The 27,371-nt window shown below is 38.7% G+C and overlaps 1 protein-coding gene across 1 annotated transcript in view; it reads left to right on the plus strand.

The window, feature by feature from the left end:
* The window catches only part of ACOX3 (acyl-CoA oxidase 3, pristanoyl), a 74,477-nt gene extending 58,539 nt beyond the window's left edge, over positions 1-15,938 (plus strand). Inside the window, exon 18 of the mRNA XM_058420527.1 lies at positions 12,335-15,938. Coding sequence (XP_058276510.1) covers positions 12,335-12,598 — 264 coding nt within the window. The 3' untranslated portion in view covers positions 12,599-15,938. The remainder of the gene's footprint in view (positions 1-12,334) is intronic.
* The last annotated feature ends 11,433 nt before the right edge of the window (positions 15,939-27,371 follow it).

Consider the following 27,371-nt stretch of genomic DNA (forward strand, 5'->3'; position numbering starts at 1 on the left):
ATTAAACAAACCAAGAAACCTGAAAGTTGGATTTGGCATGTGACATATTTGTAAATCAGCTTTCCATTGCATCAAATCCTCCATTATTTTTAATAATGAAATGGGTGTTACAGCCTTTAGCTGAATCTTTCAAATGGTTATTCAAGGCAGGAGCTGGTCTGTTATGCTCTTTACGCTGTGCTTAGAAGCCAAGGAAAGTCTCTACGGAGGGTAAGTCAATAAGAGACTTCCCAGAGGACTTTGGAGGTTTTAGCAGCTATTCTGCAGAGTAGGTGCCATCAGGTCTATGCATCTAGAAGAATTCCCAGGAGCAGAGCAGACAGAAAGGTCCATCTCACTCTTGCTTGCTTGTTCTATCCTCAGAGGTATTTTTACAGATAAAGATGATTCCACAATTATTTTTAATTGCTTGCAAGGACTATTTAAAACTGTATTAAAGTCAAGTGTACATATATAGTCTAAACCTTTACTTACCATTTTGGAGGGTTATTTTCTAAAGATTTTTGGCAAATTAGAAAACTCCTGCTGCAGCTGTGAGTACTTTTTATTTAAACATCTGAAATTCCACAGCTATCAGCACATTAGCTTGAGCTGCAGTGACTCGTAAATCTTTCTCAGCATCTTATTTCATGAGGTCTAGTTCAAGCATTAGATGGAAATTGCATTTTGCGAAGACCATATTTGAGTGTATTACTTAAAGAGAAGTAAATGGATTTTTACTTTAGCAGTAGTCCAGGTAGATACTAGAGAGTGCTAAAAAAATCAGGGGTCTGTTTTGAGCTAGACAATAGGTTTTTAATAGAAAAAGAAAAAGACAGATATGTTTTTTAATGTTAATAATGACATGAAACATCAGGGATATCTGAAGATCTGACACAGTGTCTCAAAATGCAGACTTGAGTGCAGGCACAGCCTTGACACAACAGCTGCCTTGCCAAAAGCTGGTGACAAGGGATCCACCCACACCAAGAATGCAGTTTTGATCCTGACTTCTTCAGCCTCACTTTCAACACGCCATGCAGACAATGGCAGGGCTGTGTGCAGTGTTTTGAAGCTATCAAGTGATCTGAGCCAGCACAAGAGCTTTTAAACATCCATCTTGCACTGACCTGTGATACAGGTAATAGTAAACCTAGTTAAGAAACAAGAAAATTCTTTTGATGATATTCCAGATGATTTCCATGTGTTTGCCACCCAGGCGTCTCATTTTCCTGATCCTTAAAAGCCATGGCAAATTTTGTCTGTTGAGAGACTCAATATTTTTCTGCATCACAAGATAGTATGTGGGTACTTAACTCACACGAGCCTAACACCTGTACTGGTGGTTAGGGGCTCCTGCTCAGTGCCATGACCTAAAACTTCCAAAATTTTAAAGAACCTAGGCCAGATCTTCTGCTTTCCATTCCATCACTGTTCTATGGATTGCTTGTCACATCCCTGAAAATGCAAGGGTTTGATACCCTTTCTTAAGACCCAGGATAACTTGCCTTGAATGAACCTTAGCCCAGCAGTTTTCTCACAAAGCGAAGATGCAGATCTCCCTCACCACCAAACATCTACACAATTGCGGTGCTCATGTAGGCAGAGGAGCCAGGTTTGCATTGCCCATAAATAGGGCACAGTGGAAACAGTCTTTTCACCTCCCAGTGATTATTCAGCAGCCTCTGCACAGTGAAACTATCCATTGAGAAACCTCAAGAGAGCAAAAGCTGGTCTGTGCACCAACAACCCTGTGGTTTGGATCCCCTCCTGACAGACCAGTGGGCACTTTGACATGCATTTATTCTTCTGTAGAAGATGCTCACTAAAGACTGAGGTGGAGCTACAGACAGGAGAGGCTTCACTGATCTATATGAAAAAGCAGTCTTAGCAAAAACTTCTTGGCCAAACTAGACAGGGGAAAAACTTTCATGCACAGAGTATCTTCATAATTTCATTGCCAAAGACTATGGATTTTACCTCCTTCTCCCAGCTTTTACCCAGGAGGAACTGGAGCATATCCTGAGACTGTGCCTCACGGGACAGGGACATCATGAGGGAGCCTGACAAAATGTGTGGAGCTTAGGAGCCCTGAGAGGACTTAGATACTGATCTGCTATCAGGATTTTGAAAGAAATCCATATATCCAAGACCTGAAATGTAGACATCTAGGCATGTTCACTGATGGGAATTCCATTCCTTTGAAAGGTATGAAAAAGTCCAAGGATCTATGTTTTGGATTTAAGCACCTTAAGCTCCTTTGCAGACCATGGCCTTTCCTTTTTATCTCTGACACTGATGTCATTCGTGGCTTGTGCATTTTTACAGACCAAGTGACATAATAGTCTACTACTGTCAGTCAATAAAAATCCAAATATCCTTTTGCAAAAAGCAAAAGGCTATTTTTTTAAAAACCCTAAAGAGAAATTGTGTGTTGCTTAATGGACTACCTGCAGTGTAGGGAATTGCTCTGGGCCAGGTAGAAACAGGGTCCGGAAGTCCTGAATATAGTCAAAGCAAATAGTTTCCAGACAGTGACAAGGTTTTCAGGATTAATAACACAGGTGATGTAGTGCAAACAGGCAGCCTGCAGAGACACCAATCCTCCACTCCTGCTTCCTGAAAATCAGCTCTGGTGATTTTATTGTCTGTGTGACCATTCTTTTCCAGCAAATTCCCAGGCAGATGCTGTTGTCAGCACATCATGTTTTTCAGAATCGCCAGTTAAAGTCAGATGTGTGACACAGGCTGTGTAACTGTAAAATGGTAGCCCCCCAATGTCTCCATTTTCATTTTCACCAGTAACTTACTCCCAGTCAACACTAGCCACATAAGCTCTAGCACTGACAACGCAAAAAAGCCCAGCACATCAGTTACAGCAAAAAACACTCTGACTATTCTCGTACCTCTCTTATATATTACAGGGTTTTCAGCATGTCTACTAAGATTCTTCATGGAAATGCCAGCAAAGGTTTTGGCAGTTGTAGTGTTGTTTTGTCATCTGTTAATGCAGTCGACAGAGCACTCATGCAGCCTGTGGAACACCTATTTCCAGTTGTTTTCTTAGCCTAAGGAATATCAAATTCATGTGTCCTAGGAATGGGATCTAAACATTGAACTGTTGGTGGATGACTTCATGCACCCTTCTAGACAGCCAGCTTTCAATGGAGTTATAAAAGATTCACTAGGCCAAGAGATAATCCTTCTTTTTTCAGTTTAAAATATTATTTTATGAGGGCAGACTCATGTTCCTTTCCTCACTGCAAGACCTGTTTAAATATCTTGTCCAATTACTATGGATACTTAGAAATAGGATGCAAAAGTCCTAAATGCAGTAAAATAAGAAGAGCGTGTTTGCATCTTTCAGGGAAACAACCCAACCACTAAATTAGAGTGTTGATTTCATCGCTTCTTCTGTCTCATTCATTTTTCCTTGGGTGTGATCAAAACTTAATAGTGCCATGGATAGAAACCTTTTTATTCTGACTTTAATGGACCACATCCATATTTCATTTCAATTCTGATTTGCCCTCAACTTTGGTAGCATAAGAACACACTCTAGAGTGTGCACTCATTGTCTTGTAAAACCAGGTAAAAATAACCAAACCAACAACTTCAAAAGTACAACCCTTATGTTATTTGGTTTCCATATTCTTTTTGGAAAAACCAAATTCTGAGTCTGAAGAAATTTAGTATCAAGCAAAAGTTTTAATGTTCTGCTTAATGTTACACTGAGTTCATCCTTTTTACTCATGTCCCTTGGGCTATCACTCCTCTTGTTGTTTTCATCTTTAATAAATACTTTCAGCAGGTTTTCTTCTCTCTCTTAGTCATAATTTGGCAAAAAAAAATCCCTTTTTTTGAACTTCCAATTCTTTGTTAAACTAACTCATTTATTTCTCATTCAATACTGTTAACTTTTCAAATTCCACATACATTTCTTTATTGTAATTAAATTATTTAATACCTATCTGAAATTTACATATGAAGCACAAAACCCCTTGATTCTGGAACTCTTTAATGCTAAAGGATGGTTTTCTTGATTTGTGTTAAAACTTCTTCATTGACACCAAGATTTCAAAATATCTTTCTCCAGCTATATATCTAATTCCAAAGAAAATCTGGTGGAGAACATAATTTGACCTTTTTCCATATTCAATAGCATTTATTCATCCTGAAGGTACTTCAGTGATGTGGCTACTATGGTGATGTGAACTTTTCCTAAATTTGTGGAAAGGTGCTTTTAGACAGTACATCCTTCCTCTTAACTTTGTCATTTTTTGAGGTATGTTTTTATCTGGTTTTTTTTGGGGGGGGCGGTTTCTCCCAAGAAAATTCAGAAAACTAAAATGTTCTCAGCAAGTAGGACTCAGATGGATGAAGCTATGCAACATGTCTTCTCCCTCTTCTGTAGATTTTGGCAAGGTCTGACTTCAGTGTTCCTTAGTTTCCATTAACATTATAAATAATGGCTTTTAGTAAAGCTGGGCCTAGCACCAATTCTTGTAATACTCCTTATGTTCATCTTCCCTTCCAAACTGGAATATTGCCATTATCATTAACCTTGATTTATGGTCCCCAGTCTGCTTGCCAGCCTACTGAAAGTGTAGTTATCCTACTCCTTTTTAATTCATTTCTGAAATGAGAGTCCATGCCATGCTATTATAAAGTCCAGATTCAGCAAATATTCTGAATTCCAATTGTGTATGAATCCTGCCGCTCCATATAACCAGAGATGTCACTTTGAGGAGAAAACAAAGCCCAAGGAGTGTCAGGAATGAGCATTCCCAGCACAACAAGAATAGTGAAAATAGCCCTGACAGCATGAAGAGATGACTTTGGATTTCAGGAATAGTCATATCCCTTTTCAGTACAGGAGGACAGATCTTCTGTTTTATCACTGTGCCAAGGAGCCAGCACGAAACTGTCTTTGTTAATGTTCCTCAAGAATTCACAATCATGGGCTCCATTCATCTGCATTATTAGAAAAATAGTTTGTTTTTATTGTTATTTATCTTTTGAATACCTTCAGGAAAGTTGGCATTCTGAGGGGGAATTTGTTTAGTATGATCATCCTTGATGTGTTCAATACAATCCTATTGTGGTCTAAGGACTAAAACCTGCTCTTTTTCAAAAGTTTTTAAAGCAGTGTTTGTTCTCAGAGGTCTCACTCTAATCATCAAAGAGGTAGTTATGCTTTTCCATTGCTGAAAATTTTCTTCTTGATTTCTTTCCACCTTTGTCTTTACTGATAAGAGGAGTAGAGGAAACTGAAAATCTGACCCGTAGAGGCAGGAATCCTGGATCTAGATAAGCAAAAGCCTCCTCTGCACTGGGGCAAACAACCCATTACCCACAAAAGAGCATCTGAAGAGAAATGCAGGGGCAGAAATAATTTACATCAAATGCAATTAGAAAGCTCTCATAATTTCTTAAATATAATAAGGAATGTAAGAAAGAGTAGCAATAAATTATCTAGCAAATATTTTATTTAGTGGTATTCATTTCTTCTTCCCTCTTTTGCTGTGAGCATTGTTGCACATGATAAGCACACTGAGAGACTTTTAGGTGGTGTAAAATAGAGTCTACAGCTTCTTCAGGAAGTAAAATAATTATTAGCAAAGCTAGGGGCTGGAGAGCTCATTCATTCTCTAACTTTGATTCTGCAGAATAAATCCCCAACACTAGCAAGAAGTAAAGAGCAACATTCTCAGTTGCTAACCCCTAGTTTCCGTCTCCCTCTAGGACATCTCAAGCTCAAAATCTCATCAGACACACTTTGATTCAATAAACTGATGCTTCTGCTGTGACCTTGTAGCTGATGCTTACAGCTGTCTCTGTAGTAAGATAACAAAAGCAATATTGGAGCCTGAGGTAGACAAAATAAATTCCTTAAAAGCAACCAAAATTGTTACACAAGAACATAAGGTGGAAAGGGAGAATGAACATCAGAAAAGATATGACATTAGGAATTCCTGAGAGGGCTGGGGATTAGCTAAAATCGGTCAAACAACTGTATATGGTTTCTTTGGGCCTGGGGCACAGAGGTGGAAGTGTAAAGAGGAAGGTGTTGTAGCTGTGAGAGTTGGGTTACAATTATGGGCATTTCAAGGTAGTTAGTTCTCTTTGCTACATGTTATTGGGGGGGTTTTTTGTTTGTTGTGGGTTTTTTGGTTTGGTTTTTTGTTTGTTTGTTTGTTTTTCCCTCAGAGAATTCTAGACATGAAAAAAGAGGGAGATGGAAAAAAACTGCTTTCTCTGCCAATGAAACCCATTTTGATCCCTGACATTTCATTCCATTCTCCATTTCCTTACCTACTGCAAATTCAACATAAACTTTGGAAGACCTTAGCGCACCTATTTGTCTGAAACAACTGTGCTCTTTTCTTCTTTGTTTTAATCCCTTTAACAGCTGCTTTCCAGCAACTTAGAAAGAATTCAGGTCTGCTAGATGTTAATTATTATTCTGCTTGCCTATTCCCCCCGGCATGTGTAGACCCTGATCCTGCTCTCTTTCATCATAAAAACATGACAAACTACACTACACGGGTAGCGTTACAGTAAAAACGTTTCTACACACAGAGGTCCTTATCTAGTTATTGCTCAATACTCTCTCAGGGAAACTTGACTTCAGTGGGAGCAGAGATTTCAGGTCATGAACTGCAGAGCACAGGAACTCCCACAGAAATTTTATGTAGCAGATCAAGGTAGCGAAGCCCCGCCAAGACGGTCTTGTGGGAATACTGACACCACAACTGAAAAGTGTTGACTTCTGCCTGCACTTAGGATATACTGCGAGATCAGAACCTACATTTATATACCAGCTCAAGGCTGTAAAGCCTTTCATGACACTTCAAGTTTGATAAAAACATGTTTGTTACTGTTTTAATATTACTGTTAGCATGATCTTATTTATAGACCTAATAGTAGATTTAAAATATCCTAGAGGTGGAGTTGGTAGCACTGCCTACTATTAAACATTACTAACATTTCCACTTACAAGGCTCTGTATTTAACAGAATATAGCTTTGCCAGACCTGAATGGTTTGGGCTGCAATTTTACATGTAGCTCAGAAAATACAGCCTTAGGATGGATTTTATTGGCAAGTATTAGCCAAAAATGCACAACTGTCCAGCTTTTTTCAAGAAAAAAGCCTGAGAATTTTTTTTTTTTTTTTTTATGATGTTAAAAGTACACAGACATTTTCTTGGAGAAACTAGAAGCCTAGGCTACAAGACATACTGGAAACACAGTGAAAATTATGCTTTCTTACATGAAGCACATTTTCACTTCTTTCCACCAAATCTTGACAAAGTTTTACAAGATAAATTTCTATGATATCATAGATTAAATGGGCTCAGCAAAAACAGCTTCTGTTTTAAAAGCTAAACAGCACCAGTTCTGTCCTCAGCGAACAGTCTTAATCTTCTTACATTCCCTGTAGTGCTGGTCTCTCAGAGTTGGAAATAGAGCACCTTCCAGATTTCCTCTCTCTGGGGACAGACTTCTTGGTGTAGAAATGAGGCAATAAAAATCAAGCTCAAACGTGAACTTGGATGGGAGGAAGCACAGAGGATAAATGGTCTACTAAGAATTGGAGAGTGGGCAAAGACACACCAGTGAAGGGAATGACACTCTGAAAATGAGTGAACAGAGATTCAAATCTTCTCTGGAGGATGGAAAGTGGGCCTGGATGAATTGGAAAAAGACGCCCAGAAGAATCAATGCAGTCATAGGAACATGTTGGAGAAGGTGAGGCATGAAGTGACAAGTTGAGAGTCATAACATACATTTTTAGCCTGCAATTGATACCCAGCTTCCTCAGCCTCATCCTTTGCTGTTGCCAGATAGTAGCTGTGAAACCCATTGGTGATCTATAATGCATTTTCTTCTTCACAGCTGGTCTCTATAAATTATGTCAATTTATTTCTGCTATAAATTATTTAACTTCTTGACAGCACCCTGCTGTGCTCAGCAATGATATATGACGAAATACCTCTATTTCTTTTACAAGAAATATGAAATGAGGCCTGGTCAGAAATGGGTACTGTGGTTTAAGATGACACTGCTGTCTAAGCCAGAAATTCGATTTCCTCTGGTGGTTTAACTGTACTAATGGCTCCATCATCTCTAAAGGAACCATAAAAATGTCTCTTCCATATTCAGTGGGAATTCTGGTGAGGTTTTGGTGAAAAATGCTCAGATCTGACTGATGTTGCAATGAACTTGACAAAGAGCATTTGCACGATCTGGTCACCTCACTCATAACTGTAGTAATCTCCAGCTAGGACATGGCTCAAAACACAATGCAAGAATTTGAGTACTTCATAGCCTAAAAACCATTATTTGGTATAGAACAATAAAGAGGCAGACCTTTGTTAATTTATTTGGTACAATGATGGTACAGTGGATTTGTGGAAAATGCTGCTTGATATCAATGGAAGGCAAATGCTTGTGCTCAAAGATTGGTTTCTTAAGATATCAGTGACTGATTTTAGTTTCTGGATTTACCTGTGGCATTTTAAAAGATTATGCATGCACTCACACATACAATTCCCTAAAATATTAAATACTCCCTGTTTTTCTTTTCATCACATGAGATTTCATCATTTTACTTCCTGATCGAAGAAATTCTGGATACCAGAATTAATATGGCCCACAGTTCAGTGAAATGTTCAGTTCTTTATTTTTGAAACCAAAGAATAAAATTACAAACCATTCTGGATACTTTTTCTGATTTTGGTATGATGAACCAAAAAAAGCACAGATATTTGTTTGTGGTTGGAAAAACTGCTACTACAGTTCTGTTTCACCTACAGTTGAGGTAAGGAAGAGTCAGTCACCGTTTTTTCCAGTTTGGCTTGGCGTCTGGCATTGTACAGTTACTCTGTGTCACATCAGTGCCAACAAAACTTCCCTTTTCACTCAGTACCAAACACCAAAAACTCAGCTCCCTGGAATGAAATCCTTCCTCTTACTTACAGCAGAAATGTTGAAGCTTAATTCAGCTAAAGCCGGGTATATTTTGTCTTTGGTCTCTAAGGCTTCCTACAGCAAAGCTAACAGAAAGGTGACTTGTTAGAATTCCAGTCAAGCACTGCTGGTTTAGGATTTTCTTAGAAAATCTTTTCACCTTTCTGAAATGGAAGAAATCCAGGGAGATCAGTTTTCAGAGGAGGAAATGTTTCACAAAGTTAGGAGTCCTCAGGCTGCATCTTAAAGCAGTGACTTTAAGATATATCTTACTGGCTTTGCAGTAAGGCTGTAGGCCAGACTGAGGAGGTCTGGATTCAGTCCTTGGTTTAGAGTAGATTTAGGCAAGTCTCTGACAGCTACAGCCAGTAAGGAACTTGCACCATGAACAGAGGACTTTGGTAGAACAAAGGTACAATGCCCAAACGTCTCAGGCTAGATGCTTCCTGCCCTGTGCCTATCTGGGACACAGGCAGAAGCCATTCCTCCAGCTTTGCCCAAAGAGGTCCACTTCAGAGAGATTCCTAATCTTGAAGAAGACACAATACTGCTTGTGGATGTAATGTAAGGTTTCCTCCCATATTCTCTCAAAAAGAATTCAGTGCAGATTTTTTCTGTGCTAGAGTGGACCAAAACACAAGACTCCCTCCTCACACCAGCCACAAGTTGCATACTCCTGGCTTTGTGCCCTATTGTACCTTGGATTCCTGTTGGTTTAGTGGACAGAGAGAGCTCCAGCTCTGCCCAGCCCAGCCCAGCCCAGGAGGCCAGAGCACTGCTATCTGGCTGAATGCCCCTCATTCAGTGCCTGTCTGGCCCACCTCCTTGCCTGGTAAGAGCTTAAAGCATCAAGCTCATGAAACAAGGGAACCACTTTTGTCTTGAGGGGTACTGTTTTTAAAGAAAAGCATAAAGCATTATTCTTTCAAAAACCAGATGTAAATCTCTAGCCACAGAAGACCCTCTAAACTCTAAAATGTATGGATACATCATTCTGTAGGCTTGAATCCAGACTCTATGCTCTGGAGAGGGATAGTATTCACAACACATAAAAAGTCTATTCTTAGTTTTTCCTATTGGTTAGCATTAAGCTTCTCCTTGCTTAATACATGTGTTATGTATTTTCCAAGATGTCCAGTTTTTTCCCTGCTCTTCAAAGGAAGCTTATGTACTTTCATACACTTATTCTTTGCACTCAGAGGGTCAATGAATTAAAAATTCTGGTGCATCAAAGTTCTCTTAGGAAAACAACTTATGGGCTAGATTCATATCATTAAATTTCTTGTCTGTGTATGTAAAAAAATTTGGTTATCTCAATTTACTTTTCCTGTTTGAAACAAAAATGCTCAAAATAGAAAAACAATTTATAGTGTGACAAGCAGAATGTTTACAAAACACATTACAGAATCAAAACACTGCTTTTTTGATACAGAAATGGAGACGTAAAGGCTCTGTATAACAGAGTAATGGAAAAGCACTGGCTGGACTGTTGCACTTTGCAATTCCAAGTTAATACATTTTTCATCCAGACACTGAAGCCACCCAGCATATTCTGATGAAATCTGTGCAACTGATTTGCTAATATTAGTGGAAGAACTAGCTCAGTCTATACTCACTTCTCCTCAGTGTGAATGGGATTACAGAGGCAAATACTATCACACACATTGACATTTTCCAGTTATTGTCCTAAGTGTTGCTAATGCCTTACCACAAGAAACTAAATTTCTATAAGGATCCCCTCAACTAATTCAGTTATCACTGAATGACTGAAGGATATAACCTGAATCTCAAATTCCTTAAGTCATAAGGGAATATTTTCTTGGTAGAATAATACAAGGACTATATATTACTGATTATTTGCCCTTTTCCTACCCTATTTAAGATGTTACTAGCTACTCAAAAGTACAGAATACTTTGCTAAAAATACCTTTGCTCTTTCTGCGCCATCTAAAGTATTTTATTTACCTGTTGGCCATGAGGAAATGCTACGACATTTGGGATTGTTCAGCCTGGAGAAGAGAAGGCATCAGGATGAGATAATTGTGGCCTTCTAGTACCTGAGGGGGGCCCAAAAGAAGGATTGAGAGAGACTACAGGAGCTTGTAGTGACAGGACCAGGGAGACTAGGTTAAGCTTAGGTGTTTGGAAGAACATTTCTGAGAGGGTGGTGAGACACTGGAATAGATTGCACAGAGAAGTTGTGGATGCCCTGTCCCTGGGAGGGTTAAAGGACTCTTCAGAGCTTTAAGCAACCTGGTCCAGTGAAAGGAATCACTGTCTGTCATAGGGGGGTTGGAAATAGAAGATCTTTACGGTCCCTTCCAATTCAAGTCATTCTACGATGCATTCTACGATCTTCCTTTATGTTCTAAAAACTAACAGATTACCCACCACCACCAAATCCATTTGTATCCCAATCTTTAATCTCACTCTGTCAAGAAAGTTACATGTTCCAAAGTATGAAATCTTAATCGTATGGATCAAGAAAGAAAAGGAGGCTTAGACATTTAAGGCTACATATTTTTGGGCTGCCCTCAGCTTCAACATACTATATTGTTGGTTGTTCTGGGTTGTTCTGGGTTGTCTTCAAGTCCCACTGTGCTTCAAAACTCTACTTCAAATCTTCAGTAATAACACTATTTAGACATATTTCAAGGATATATATTATGTATCTAATGTATATATCTAATGTCATGCCAATAGACGAGGTATCCAGGTGTTGCATCATCACACACTTGAGTTATACAACTTAAAAGTAATTGCTCTTTTACACAGTAGACAATTATAGGAAGGGAAAAAAAAAAAAAAAAAAAAAAAAGTGTCTAACGCCTTTAAAATGGTAAAAAAACAATTATTTCACCCCCCATACTTTGAAAGGCAAATAACACCACTTCAGTATTGAATATACTAAGTGTTTATGAAAAACTATGAACACAAAAAAATGTCAGATTCTCTTGCATCATTTTCATCTTTCTGTGCTGGTATTGTTTATACACCCATTGGTTTCTGTCTCCCTGACTCAGACATGCATCATCGCTATTTCTGGGAAAATATTATTGACATTTTGTCCTTGGGTGTCTGTTACTTGTGAGGGGGGCAGGGCAAGACTATCTAATGCATGGAATGTAGGTCATAAAAATCTGAGGGCACTCAAGACGTTTTTGAACCAGAAAACAGATTTTACTGGAATAAGAAAATAAGAAATTAGATGGCTTCATGGGATTTAATTTTAGATGCTTCGCTGAAACACCACAGCTGGTCTGCTGGTAACATCTTTTCTGGAGAAAATGAGCTGAGTGTTCTAACAATGGTTTAGTGCTGGTAGGCTAACTGGGAAAAGGTCAGCAATTAAATAGATCTTTTTTTTTCTCCCCTCTGCAGAAATATTGGGGAACTCAACTTTCCTCCAATTCAGCTTGCTCATGCATGGAAGCTGCGAGGTACATGCTGAAGCTTAGACACTACCTCACCTCAGCCTCATCCAAGGAAATTCATAAAGAACACTTCATATTACTGACAAAGGTATTTGGGACGGTTGGAAAGTGCTTCACAAGTTTTTTCCATTCCAATTCTTCATTTTGGGCAGTCCTTACCAGACCTTGCTCTAGGTTTTGGCTCTTCTCTACCCAAAGCTGGCTAGAATAATTTCAGTTATAAAACATTTGCCAAACATTCCTCTATTCTTCAGCCTCTTTTCACCACATTACCCCAGATTTCTAATTTGCCTAGTAGCACTTTCCCCCCTTCCTACCTTATCAGTTTCTCTCCTTGATTGTCATTATCTCGTGGGAATCTCTACAAATATTTAAAACTATTTCATATCCCTAACTCCTACTTCAGAACTCAGAAGTTAATACATAATGCTGCTCTCTCCCTGGTAACACTTGAGTGGGTACCCAACAGCTGCTCCACAGGGAGATATTCATATCTCAGCCATTGGAATCTTTCTTCAGAAGCTCTCATTTCCCATGGAGTCAGCGCAGAATGCTGTTGTTTCTAACTTTGGTACAGGTACTAGACATAGGGAATATCCTTAATAAATGACAGAGGCTTTAGAAGAGTTCATGTAGGAAACAATTTTCTTCTAGGAGAGCAGAAACCTCTCTTTTATGGTTCTGTGTTCCACCTAAGTTTTTTGAAGAAATAGGAAGAGTGATGGTTTGCAGGGCATAAAAAACACTGCTGTTGATCTGTGTTATTGGTCCTTTTGATATTCTGCTCCCCTCCCTCTGCCCTTACCCAGTGCTGTGTGATGAGCAGGTGTTGGTCACAGCCTGGGCACGATCCTGAACCCACATCTCACTCATGCCCTGAAGCTGGCCTTGCATGTTTAATCCCTAATGGTGGCCAGGTGGTTACTGAGCATTTTGAAGACTACTGACCCTAATGATTTCCAAACCAATGTTTATGCAAATGGGAGGCACAGGATGTTTAATGTCTGTCTGCTACACTTCTAGCACCAGAAACCATGCAATCCTCTATCATTATTTAACAGCTCATTTGAGAATAGCAGGGTGATTCCCCTTTCAGCAGCAGTGGCCCAGAAAATGCAAGATTACATGATTTCAGTCACCTCTTGACAGCTTACAAGAAAGTAAGTTTAAAAGGTCTTTGTGGGGCTGGAAATTTCTGATTGCAGAAGCCCAATCTTAAATGAAATACCATAAAACACTAGTAGGGAATAAAAGACATTCTTTTAGAGTTACAGAAAAATGCATATTGCAGGTAATTTCTCAGTAAAAGTGCCTACTAGGAATCTTCAAGTTTGTCTGCAAATGTAATAAAGTCCAGGAGAGGAAGCAGTGTTGGAGATAAATGATGCAGAAGGATCTCTACAGTAGCAATGAAAAAAACCCACCATTTGAAAATATATGATCTTACTCCACCTGATTTTTAATAGTAATGGGAAAGAATTAAGAAGAATAAATTTCAAAGTGCAAATTCAAATGTACATATGTTGTAGTAGATTTAATTAGCCCTCATAAAGACTCGAAGGGAACAGTTGCAAATGGTAGATCAGACCAGAACTTTATCAAAAAGGAAAAAAACCAAATTTGGATATAAAAACATCACCTGAAAATAACAGATCCATGGTCCAGACATTCTGAATTTTCCTGTAATATTCAAAGCATAAGACAAGAAAATGTATTAAAATGTCATTCAGTCTGAGAGAAAAAATTTGGATGGATGCACTGGTTTAACATAATAGACCTCCAGATATGAGTGAGGCTGTCAGAATAAGTTTTCCTGAGTAATTCATTCACAGAGAAGAAAAATTCAGAGATAAAGTAATTAGGAATACCTGCACCAAATCGGAGAGATGAGTGGAATCAGATGTTTCAATTACTGACATGGCTGTATTTCACACGGGCTTTATCACTCAGTTTACTATCAATAAGAAAATGAAACTATTAAGGACAGTATAGAATTAACCCTGATTAAAGAAATCCAACAGCTTTAAATCCAATTCAGCTAAGGCTTAACACTGAAAAGCATCACACTGTTAATTTCTAACCCAGTTGTTCAGTTAGAGCCTGAACTGCAATGTTTGAAAATTAACATACTCCCATAGGAACGCAGAATTTCAAAATATAGTGCTGTTGCATGTCTTTTTCCACTTGATCTACCTGATATAAAATGAGTAGAATAAGGGCAGATTGTAAATGAGTCCAAATTTTAAAAATCTGGATATGTTATTAAGGGCAGACAATAAGCAGTAGTAAGCACATGGGGAAAATTCTACACTTCGAGCCATGATTTTTCTTTCAAGGAACATTTTTGCAGCTCTGCTCTTTATATAAACTGAGACTCCTCAGGTTCCATCTGCCCCTTTGACAATTCTCTGAGGATGCAGCCTGCAAACCAGCTAAGTACCAAAGCCCTCAAATATACATACCAGTCCTTCAAACCCTTTGAAAGCAAAGCGTCTTTCAGCTTTTCCTTGACAAGATCTAGTGGGACAGACACACCAACTGCTCAGACCCTAAAAAGGGCTTTTTGAAGCAAAACATATGAGTACAGTGAATATTCAAAATGAGACTACAGCGCGTACAGACTGCCTGAAAATTAAGCATAAATCAGAGCTGAGACACCTATAGTGGTATTTGTATTATATAGGCAGTATTAGCAACTGGCAGCATCTTGGTTTAAACAATCAATCAGCCACCTCTTTGACTTGGCTCACTATCAGGTGACCTAGTTAGAGAAAATAAGTTCATTAATAAGATGTGTACAATTAAAACCAATTCATGGCAGATTTTGCCACACAATAGATAACTTGCATATCTGCAAATGGCATATGTCATTCCTTGACAGTTTCAGTCAATTATATACTCCCTTTTGATAAAAATAAGATCAGATTTTTAAAGCTTTATCTCTAGAAACATTCTGCTTTCCAGTGGTTTGGTTTGTGACGGGAACAGAAATCTGCTTTCCACTGAAGAAGAAGGCAGGTGGGGTGGCAGTACATATCTGGGACTCTAGAAAAAGGCAGCTCTTGCCTTGTCAGTATTGCAGTTGCCCTCCATTTTTACATTCTTCCTCCATAATAAGGCTGAAAGCCACTGAGAAGATTTTTCCCGGGCTGCATGCTCTATCTGTGCTATGGAATATATACAATCACTAGAGCAGAAAGATTGGACACAGTTCTCATGCTGATACTAATGAGGTTCCTGGTATAATTTCCATACCCCCTCTAAGCTGATGCTATAAATAACAATCAATGCAACCTTAAATGGCTAAGTCTTGATAAAGTTTCTGATGGTGCCAAAATATCCTATTTCTCTGCTTGCCAGCTGCTTTCAATAAAGTGCCTTCCATCTTATGGAGCTATGTTTGCATTACCCTCCTCCCCCTGAGCTGCTTACAGTGATGCTTACAGTTGGGTCAAACTTTTTCCCCCATCTTGCCCTTTTGCCTCTGTATAAAAAGTAGGCTCATTATTCTCTGGAGCCACCCACAAAGAATAAAGGACATGTATATACCACCTCTTTCTGAAAGCATTTCACATTGATTTAAGACTTTCTTCCATTCAGGGTTCACTTGCACTGCTCTTAGTGAAAGCTCTCTAAAAATGCCCAGTAACTAAAAAATAAAAAGAAAGTGGAGTGGAAGGAAAAGAGCTCTAAAGATGACAAGTACACAGGGACCTTTTATCCTAGTCTTATACCAGCTGCATTGACGTTGGATAGATGCAGACAGGCTGCTGCAGGTTGAAGTTTGGATGTTTCTCAGGATTGATGGCACTTGAGAAGCATTTCAATATTGCTATGCTGGACCCCTGTATCTAATCTCAGTTAAGACTTATTACAGACATCTTCTCAGAACCCAGGTCTCATCATCCAATCTGGTTTTTGGGTTTTTCCCTTAGAGAAGAAATCATACAGAACGCACAGGACACTGAGTAAGAAAATCCAGTTTTCATGATTCTTATTTCCAGTACAGTTAAATAATGTATTTGTTATAATTTGTGAGAGGGATCTGCTCAGAGCTTAAAGGTCAACTGGTCTGAATGGAACTAAATTCTTGCTCTATGTGGAAAGGAAGAAACAGAATACATGGAAAAAAACAACCAACAAACCAACCAAAAAAATCTGAAGATTTCCATAGTGTCCAGCTTCCAGTAAGTACAAAAGTGAAGTAATTGCTGTCCCTTCTTCCTCTAAATGAGTAAGCACATGGCTGAGTGCAGCACATCTGCTGGATGGCCTGGTCTGACAGGCACTGCTCAGAGCCCACACTGGGATAAGGCCTTCAACAGATCAAGGAAGCTGAGGTGGGGATGGGGGTTTGCATGCAAGCCATAGGAGTGACCCCAGAATCGCTCAGTCCATGACTACCCACGTTCACTGACTTCTGTGGCTCCATTGTTGCACTCTGACCCGTTAAAGAATTTTACAGATGAAGCCTTTTACTATTGATGAGGGAGAAGTAGTAAAAATAAAAAGTGTATTCCAACACTCTTACTTGTGCATTAAGCTGTATGCCAGGCAGGCAAAAAATCTTGGACTAAATTCTCAAAGCTTTTGGGGGATCTATCAAACCACAAACCCAGGCTAAGTCAGAGTGAGTGTGTGAGTCAATGCACTTATTTAGAGTTCAGTAGTGGCTGGGCTACAGGCTGTGCACACAGAGAGAGGAGTCAGTTGTTGCTCTGTTGCTCTGAAGCATTTCCAGTTCACAGTAGGAAAGGAGACCCAATTCACTGAGGTACATGAAGCAGCAAATGTTTAGTTTTCTAAAGGGAATTTGAATTCATTTATGCCCCTGAAAGGAAAATCCTAATAATAGTCTTATCAGAACTATATCTACTTTACTTGGAACTGGAAAGTAGGGTTGTAAAGGTTGTTGTGTGAGATCTGATAACTCTTTACTAAAGGATAGAATTCTATTATTTGCTATTGAGGATTGGACGAAAGCTATTCTAATGGAGTTCTCTTAAACTTCCATTATTGGTTATACTACCTTCTGTATCACCATAAATGGATTTAGAAAAGTAACTGGGAAAAGATCTGATCTAAATGCAGAAGTAAGTACAGGCTCAGAATTCAAGGCTATGATGTTATGGGTTACTTTTTCAGTTTTCAGCCAAAGATTTTAAAAAGCATTCTCACAAAAGGCCATCAGTAATTAGGAGATTCTCCCAGAGGAACAAAATATCTGCTGTAACAAAACAGTTGCCACAATTCATAGAGTCAAAAAGAGATATCTGTTTCATACTCAATTCCTGTTTGAACAATGAGATGGTGTTGCAAGAGATGTTATAAGAATTATTTCCTTGTGTATCAAAACCTCCAGGCTATAAGAGGCAAGGGGCAACACTGAAGTTAAATGTTTCTATCAGTGCATCCAGTTCCAAAATAAATGTTATGAAACTGGCTTCGGTGTGATTAAATTTTATCTTACTGCTGCATCAGTATTGAAAATATGATTTCATTAGTTCTGTATTTATACATCAGAGGTAGACTGACAAACTCACAATGTTAGGGACCGCAACAAGATTTTTCTATTGCATCTTATTCTAATTATACATTGGATTTGGTATTTTGAATTGAAGTTATTATTTTGATTCTTGAGCTACCCCTCCATTAACCTAAGAAAAAAAGTAATATGACATTTAGGCTGTTTCTGTGGGACTCTGTGCTCTGTTTTCTCTTTCAAGTAATTACAGTTACTTGTGGCTTTATATTTCTCACTTCAACATCAGCATTGGCCCTCTAGTCTGAAAGCCTTCACCATTTAGTAAATGCTAGTCCCCCTGTACTCAGCGCTGGTGAGCTCACTTCTCAAATTCTGTGTTCAGTTCTGGGCCCCTCACAAGAAGAAAGACACCGAGGTGCTGGAGAGTGGCCAGAGAAACACAGCGGTGCTGGTGAAGGGTCTGGAGCACAAGTCGATGATGATCAGCTGAGGGAGCTGGGGTGTAAGTCGGGAGAGAAGGAGGCTCAGGAGGGATCCTATGGCTCGCTAAAACCACTGAAAGGAGGTTGTAGCCAGCGGGGTTCAGGCCCTTCTCCCAGATAACCAGTTACACGACAAAATAACCTTAAGTCGTGCCATGGGATGTTTAGATTGCATATTAGTAAAACTTTCATCATGGAAAGGGTTATCAAGCACTGGAAGTGGCTACCCGGGGAGTCACCATCCCTGGAGGTACTTAAAAAAAGTGTAGATGTGACACTCATGGCCTTGGGTTAATGGTTGGACTCAGTGATCTTGGAGGACTTTTCCAACCTCAGTGATTCTTTGAATCTGTGATTAAAATTCAGGATACCGCTAAGCTGTTCTGAAATTCATCCTGCTCAGGGTAAAACTCTGATTTGAGGACATTTTCTTCGACATTTAACTTACTGTTTTATTTAGCTAAAAAGTAGAGACCAATACATAATCCTATTATTTTTACCAGCTGTATGCATTCCTTGAGAAGTGCATTGGAGAATAACACCCAGTGACCGCACAGTCACATTTTTTTATTTATTACCACAGTACAGTCAAGTCAGGTGAGGACAGAATGGAAAAACATAAAATAGAATAAGATAGCATCAAATAAGATAGGTTGAGCCAGGCCAGGCAAAACCAGACCTAGACTGTCCTCCATTTGGTTTGATATACCTGTAATTTGACTCTTGCAATGTTTCAAAGGGATCTGAACACTTCTAGCTTTGTTTCTTCAGAAGAAGTCAATGTAGTAATTTATGCAGATCCTAAAACTGGCAGTATATTTTCCACCTGGCCACTTGGCTCAAATCCAGGTCACTCCTTAACATAAAATTATAGCTATTTCATGACAGATGCAAAAGGACTTTGTTGCTCTTAGACCAGATCTCAACAGCTTGTAACTTACCACAAAGACTAATACCTTGTTTGTACTTGCAATAAATATGGAAGGGATTGACTGCTCTCTGGATTTACTCCTTGTTTTTTTCATGCTGCTTCTCAGTGTCACAACTGAAAATAAAGTCCACCAATATTTACCAGATAATGTTTTCTTTTTTCCCAAAATATAAAAGTTTATTTTTGGGAAAATACTGTAAAGAAGCTTTCTTATTTACCTACATTTCATGATAAGTTAATGAATAAATCTTGCCTCACTACATTTCCCTCCTGGGATTTACAATATTTCATACAGATAATAAAAATGTAGCTATTCTTGTTAAAGTTAAAATGTCTTGTTTTTTTCTATTCATAAATCCTCTTTTTCTTCACTTGATGTTTCCCTGAGCTTGTCTGCTGCCTTTATTTGGAAAAGTCAAATGGGCAAAAAGCAAAGGCTGAGAGTAGAAAGGGATAAAAAAGATAGAGATTATTTAATTTGACAACCGAACCTTAGTGGTGAAGCACAGAACACACAGCTCTAGTATGATCCCTGAAGGGTCTTCTGAAGGCTTTAGAAGCAGAAACGCTGGATGCTTTCTTGCATCTTGAAGTATCAAAGAAAATGGAATAAATCTTGTCTTGTATTTCCCCCTCAAAACTGGCTTTCTCAGAAGCCTTGCCAGTACCCAAATAGCTGCCTGGTGAGTTTATACTGCAAAAAGTGCACAGATTACTTGACTTACATTAAAATCATCTACTGCTATATTATCCCATGCCTAAAAATAAGGAATATCAGCCAGCCTGTGCATACCCTGCTTTCTAACAGATTTACAAGGAGGCTGACAGGTAATATGTGGTAATTAGCCACTTCTAGCACAACTTAAAACCCTCAGCTGGTTTTCATATTCAAACACCCCAACAGCTCCCAGATACTTCTGACCTTCCAGAACCAAACACGTTGTTAAAGCATAAAGATGTTTATGGGGATTTTTCCTGTTCCTAGTTGTTGTAATGTTGAGTTATTTTGTAGGTGGCTGGTAACAGAGGCTGTCTTTAAAAAAACCTGACCCATTCAGACAAATGTTTGCTGTGGTTGTGCAAGTGAAATCTGTCAACACAGGTGCAATTTTTGCTTTTTTTTTTTTTTTTTTTTTTTTTTTTTTCCCTCCAATCCCTATTAGAATTGGAAAGCATCCTTGTGCTTTAACTTCTCTGAGTGGTCAGTTCCTCTCAGAAGGTAAAAGCATGTGGAAGATCTTCTGGCAAGACAGGATTTATCTTGTTTTGACATATTAGCTTTAAGTTTTTCCTATAGTATGAAGTATGGCCCTAACTTATGAAGGATAAAAAAGAAATTACCTAAGGAATACTTTAAGTGATACTTACTATTCTGTCTTTTAATTATAAGCATCTTGATATCCTAAGAGAGTGTTCTCTTTGAGATTTGACACACAAAGAAAACACATAAAAATTTTTTTAAAAAGACCAAAAAACCAAAACCACCAGCACTGACTCTTTATGACAAAGGGGAAACAGAGTATGACTTTAACCCAGAAAAACAAAATGTGTTAGAGAATAGAAGGTGATTTATTAGGATTTTAAAATGATTAAAATATAAACTGTCAGCTGAAAAATCTGTCCATATGAAACTTTCCAATGCTTAGAGACAACACCCTGAATAATTGGGCATGTTGTCTTTAACCTGCTGAGACACTGAATTCAGACATCTATAAAAGCACCTGTTCACAACCATGAGCTATATTTTCAGTGAAGAGACTGAGTATCAGAGAGGAGCCAGGGTCCATTTAGACATCTGTCTTCTTGCAGACCACACAGGCTCATTGAGTCATGTTGTTTTAAATCACATAGAGACAGAATTTGCAATTTGATAGCATAATCTTATTTTCCTGAGTTTTCAGAATGCTTTACGTTAGCATTGCTACCAGTTATATCTAACAGATGAAGGAACTGAAGCAGAGGAGGAGTTAAAGAACCAGTCCAATGTTGGTCACAGTCTGAAATAGATTTAAACTGCAACCCCCTTACTTTTCAAGTAAGTTGCAGAAAACTTGTTATCTGTATAAAGTCAGGGCTTATTGACCAGAGCCACCTCTTCCCTTGCCTTCTTCCTGCCACGTGATTCTCATTTGTGTGAGATTCTCATTCCTGGTCAGATATTTTTAATATCTGCTAGTCAGAAAATTCATCTGTGATTTCCCTGGTGAATACTTCAACAATTTTTATATTCTCTTTTATATTAATTTCTACTTTTCCTCTCTTATGTTTGTATAGCCTGCATATGCACACACAACATGAATGCATCATGTATATTTTGTGGTGTATAAAACCTAGAACTCATTAGAAGTGCTGTGTCTTCACCCCTCATAAGATCAGGGCTGCTATGAACTTGCTACTTATGGCAGATGAAACAATTGTTGGGCGGGCAAATTTTCATTTGCAGAGATTTGCAGATTTTTTTAATATTGGAAACATGAGAATTCCAGCATGGACCAGATTTCAGTGTTCACCAATATATTAATCATGTGCTCAACTTCAAGCATGTTTTCTTTCCCAGATTTTAGGATCAGGCCCTGGGCTTCTATGGTGTATTTGTGCTGGACCCACAGATTATGTGTTAAGCAGATGCAGCTCCTGTGCCTGGAACTGAGGAGCAGATGAGTATTAATTTCAGGGATAATTAATCTACCTGTTTTCTCTTTCAGGATTTTAGTTACCTTACACTGTCAATCACTCTCCTGTTTCGAAGGAGCCAATGTGGTGTTTACCAAAGCTGTGGAGACTTAGGGTGGAAAATGAGAAGTAATTTTGATTCATTGTTGTAACAGACTATGAAATTCTCCTCTGTTTTTAGAAATATTTATCATAGCAGCTGAAAAATGACTTTTCAAAATACTATTGCTACAGCCACGGGATTAGATCTTAGGTTTATTCCAGAATATCCTCTATGCCACTAAACCCCCTTCTCTAATTCTCCTAATCTTTGCACACACATGAAAGAAAATTAAATGACCTGCAGTGGCTTGGTTTTTCTTTTCTGCTTTTAGGGGAAAATTTCAATCTAAACCAAACCTATCCTGCGTAGTACATTATAACCAATATGACTTTCTATTTCTTAAGGCTGGCACAATTAAAAGTGGGGAATTATCAGTGAGAATGAGCTGCTGCTACACATTACTAAGAAGTTAGCATTAATGTCATGCAGATCTTTCCTATTTTGTATAAATTTAAATGCTGGACATGAAGTAGTTTCTCAAAATGGTGTGATTTTAGCTAAGGATGCTTAATATGGAGCAAACCCCACATATTTAAAATTAGTTATATATAGCTGCCATTAAAAATTTGAAAAATTTCCTTCTTGCCTTCTTCTGGACACTCTATGTGCCCTGCGATGTAAATTATTTTATTTTCTTTCTGTCTGAGCTGCTGATGTGTTTGTAGGGAGATAAATGAATCTCAAAATGTGCCTCTGTAATTAGAAGCATAGAGATGAACCTGAGAGAAGTCTTTCCTCCAGTAAAGATGTTTACATTCTGATGCTTTCTCCCCTAAATCAGGACACAAACTAGTTCTGTGGTGTTAGTGACTGCCACACACATATAAATTTTGTCTTACGGCCAGTCTCTAGGAAATAAAGTACCATCCACAGCAAATCATGTAATCCATAAGGTATTCATGAAATACCACCTACATCTTCTGGAGAATCCGGACCTCAAATGCCATGGGAATGGGACTGTGTAAAGACACACACAGTTATATAAAACTCTGCATCATCCAACCACTTCGAACTGCAGGAAGAGCAAGCTGAGCTTCAGGCCACCATTGCTTTTCTCTTCTCCCTCGTTTTCCACCATGCTAATAATGAAAGCAGGATGGTGGGGAGCTCATTTTTCACTCTTTGACATCCCCTTTCTTGTTTTTCTTTAAAAATAAAAAAGACCACAGAGGCTTGATTTCACAGAGGGCCTATGTGTGACTGTAAGTCAATGCTGCACATGCAAAATGAAAATGTGCCAAGAGTTGTTCAAAATCTGAGATTTATTTAACTGCATAATTTTCTACTCACTGGCCACCTGAAGTTAAACATCTCCTTGCATTTAGCCCCCAAACCTCATGGACCTAAAACAAGATGATAACAGTAGCTTTTTTTTTTTTTTTTTTAATTGCATATTAGAAGTAAATGCAAACAGGAATCAGTTTTCAGGAGAAAAGAAATCTATATTTTATGCTGATTTATCACCTGCAGAATAATGGTCTCAAACAGAAGGAGGTGGGTATCAGCAAACTCTGTTGGGGGTGGGAGGGGGACATAGCTTCTTCCCAGCTGTTGTAGTTAATAGCAATTGCTGCAAATTCTCCCCGTTACATAAAGAGGCAAATGTATGGCCTGCAGCAGTCAGCAGAATTAGAGAAACATACCCAAATTCCATGGGAGGCTCTTGTTAGCTGACAAAGTATATTTTATAGTCTTAATGTCTTAACTTTTCATTCAAGAATCTGACTCCATGCCACCAGGGTTGTCAGCATTAGCAATTCACTCTGCTGGGTGAAATTTCCTCAGTAATGTGCAAAATATATGTTGTGTTATGAAACCACTGCTCACTTAAAAAGTTGTCTTAGACAAAGAGTTTTCTTTCATCTCTTAATAAAAAAACTGGTTTTATTTAATTACCTATCAGTTTTCAGAGTAAAATAGTTTCAAAAGTATGTCTTCTCAAATATCGTTCCAATTAAAGGAAATTCTGTAAATGACAACCAGTGTAAAATGTGTAAAGATTACTATTTTTATTTCCAACACAAATATTAAATTGCTTAAATGACATAAATAAGCTGTTGGAAAGCTTGCTTAATTCTAAAAGGTAGTGGTGATATAGGGAATTTTGCCAGGCTGCCTTCAGAGGCTGCTCTTTTTCAATTTGCCAGAATTTACTTTTTCTGCAGCTGATGTTACAGATGTGAAGCAAAAAACAAACAAACAAACAGAACACACACACACAAAAACCCAAAACAAAACAACTGAACCCCCCCCCAAAATATTGTCGTTCCTGCATACCATGTTCAGTTTTTGGTTTTTGGTGGTTTAGCCTTATACTGATAGTACTAAAGACATTGATCAGCAAGAGGTCATATTTTCCTTTAAAAAACTCACAACCACACGGAAAATTTACTTCAAATATAAAACCAACAAAACCAGAGACCATGTGTACAGACATTTTGGGGAAAAAACAAACAAACAAACAAAACAATGGTACATACTCATCATTGTACCTCTCATCACTTTCTCAGATTTTGCCCACAGGTTTTCCTCTTCATATAAAATCTGACATCCCAAACCACCAAGAAACTGAAAATAGTTTTTCAAAACATCAGAACTTGCTTAACCTGCTGCAAAACTTTCTCTGCTTTTCTCTAAAAGGGGATTTTCACTGTACGATTTATGGGCCAGAATGGCAATATTTAACCCCAGAGGAGTAACATATTTCAGATGCTGAAGTCTTTGTGGAGAGGCACAACTGGCAGCTTTATGCCCTTAATGTGAGCAATAGCTCGTTTTCCAGCAGGATGTACACCTGGCAGTGGGTGACATGGAGAGGCAAACAGAGCACTGGTGTCCAGCCACAAGGACTACCAACATGATGGACTTCCGAGCTCAGATATTTTTATGTACATAGAAAAGGTTTGGGGAGCATTTCTGCTGGTTGAGGTATATTTTTCTCTGTTCCTTGCATCTGGATTTATAGGCAGGAAAGAAACAGTTTTGGTGAAAAACCAAAAAACTTTAGGTAGGTGCCTGTGGTGGGAATGTCAGTGGTGAGTGAGCCTAACATCCAAACAAATCAGGAACCAACATTTTGCTACCTTCAGTAGAAAAAACTACTCCATTGCTCTTGTAGGTAAACCTACTCAATACCATGAATTATCACATATTGCTACATTCAGTAAGTACATTTCTCCCCTAGTCACAGAACTTCATGGCTTTCTTCTTTCTGCTGGACAAGGAAAAAAGTTGAGATTTTTTTTTCACTCATTCAAAATCAGGATTGAATTTAAGCTAGTAATCAAAGGTGAAAACTTCATTATTCTGAATCCATCTTATGATTATAAGGTTTTTATATCCATTGAAAGTCATCTCATCTAACTTGGGGTTTGTACAGTGCAGTCATGTACATCAGTTCAGGTTATCTGAGGCCTCTTCAGAGGAAGGAGGCTTTGTATTAAATATTTTAGGATACAACTTTTTGAACCTCCGCTTTCTGAGAAGAGGAAAGCTGCAGTTTCTTTCCCTTGATGCTAAGGAGCATCTAGACAGGGATCTCAGATGAGATGACCAGCAGTCTATGTGGCACCAACCCTGAGAGGGGTTTCTTCCTACACGAGTAGAACAGAGCAGTTGGCACTAATCTTGTAGTGCTACACATCTTCTTGACCAACAAAGATGTCAGAAAATCATCATCCAAAGCATTAGCACTATACTAATTTCATTGTCTCTCTGACATTCAGGATCTTACTGCGCAGACACTTGAAGGCTTTGTTTTCGTGTTGTGCATTGGTTCAGTTGTTAGGGTTTGGTCGTGTTTTTGTTTCATCCCAAGCTGCTTCTGGGGCTGCAAGCAGCAACTCATCCTGTCCTGCTATTTATAGTAATGGAGGTAAAAATCACTTCAAGAGTGTAGCAGAACTTCAGATGGAGGCAATTGAGAGTCATTGAACTCAGCAGCTGTGCAGCTGCGTCACCAAAACCCTCATGCTGCCCAATTATTTTCCTTGGCGACTACTGCCTTTAAGAACTTGTTTTTTCCTGACTATGCTTCAGTTGGCTGTTTGTGAAGCCCTGGCTGGTGTTTGTTGAAGAAAGAAAGAGCAAGAAGTTGCTTCTGTTATTCTCCAGAGATCTTTACAGGGAAAATGCTGTTTAATATTGACATATTCTCACAGTCTCTGCAGGAGAGAGGAAGGGGGGATGGAGAGAGCACTGTCTGACCTTTCTCCCCGGAGGATAAAATTCAGAAGAGGAAAAAACCCAAATATATCTTTCTTTTTGTTGTTGTTGTTTTGTTTTGTTTTGTTTTGTTTGTAATTGTTGCAGACTGAAGTTCCTCTCCTGTATCGTGTTCTGTTCTTCCAGAGCATTAGTTCACTGCTAGTAAATATAATCTGCATTTTTGAGTATAAAAATGCAATATAACATTTTCTCTGATGTTTGACAGAAGATAGAGAACTGGACCAACCAACAAGATCTTCTGAAGAATTCCACCCTAAGTGATAGTAGGTTCTACTTTCTGCCTGGTTTTACAGCCCATGGTATCACCTGAAAAGTTCTTCTACAGCAAAGGTCCACCAAGCTGTTCTGCTGACACTAGCACTGGAAAAGCCTGGATAAAAGACCAAATCTACTTATTTACAGAACACCAAATTGCAAAAACAATCTGCTACTGTTGGAATAAGGATAAGAATAAACATAGACCTGGAGGCTTTCTCTAGGCACGCCCAATTAAATGATGATTACACATAGCCAAGTAAATAAAGGGAATACATTTTTTAAAAATATGCTAAGCACCCTTTTGCTTCCCCTTTTAAGTTTTCCTTCTACTTCAAAGCAATCCTCAGACTTTAGCCCTGTATGTGGGCAAAGGAAGCACACCCATACTGACCATACACACCCTCAGCCTTGCATGTCTACAAACACCAGTTCCTGGCTGGTGGTGCTTAAACGGAGGCAGCATCACCTATATCCTGCAGTGTCTTGAAGTTAAATAAACTTCTCATCAACCCACTCCCTTAGTATTTTGCAATGGACTTGAAACACTCAGTATAGCACTCCAGATTCCAGAGCTCGAGAAGAAATAAAAATTCCACTTTCTTCCTTATTTCTGCTAAAACAGCAAAGCCTCAAGCAAGAAACAAGCAGTCAAAACAGATTTTAAAGAGTGTGAGTGCCAGAGTCTTCGATATATGGAGGTATGGAATAGTTGGTGCAAAACCATCAGAGTAGGGCAACCGGAGCAGCTGCTGCAGAGGGCAAAATGCAGAGGTGTGAAAGCCCCTGAGGCAGACACTGTGGGGAAGAGCTTTGCACAGAACAGCT

This window comes from Hirundo rustica, chromosome 5 (assembly GCF_015227805.2).
Source record: "Hirundo rustica isolate bHirRus1 chromosome 5, bHirRus1.pri.v3, whole genome shotgun sequence".
In the NCBI taxonomy this organism is placed as follows: domain Eukaryota; kingdom Metazoa; phylum Chordata; class Aves; order Passeriformes; family Hirundinidae; genus Hirundo; species Hirundo rustica.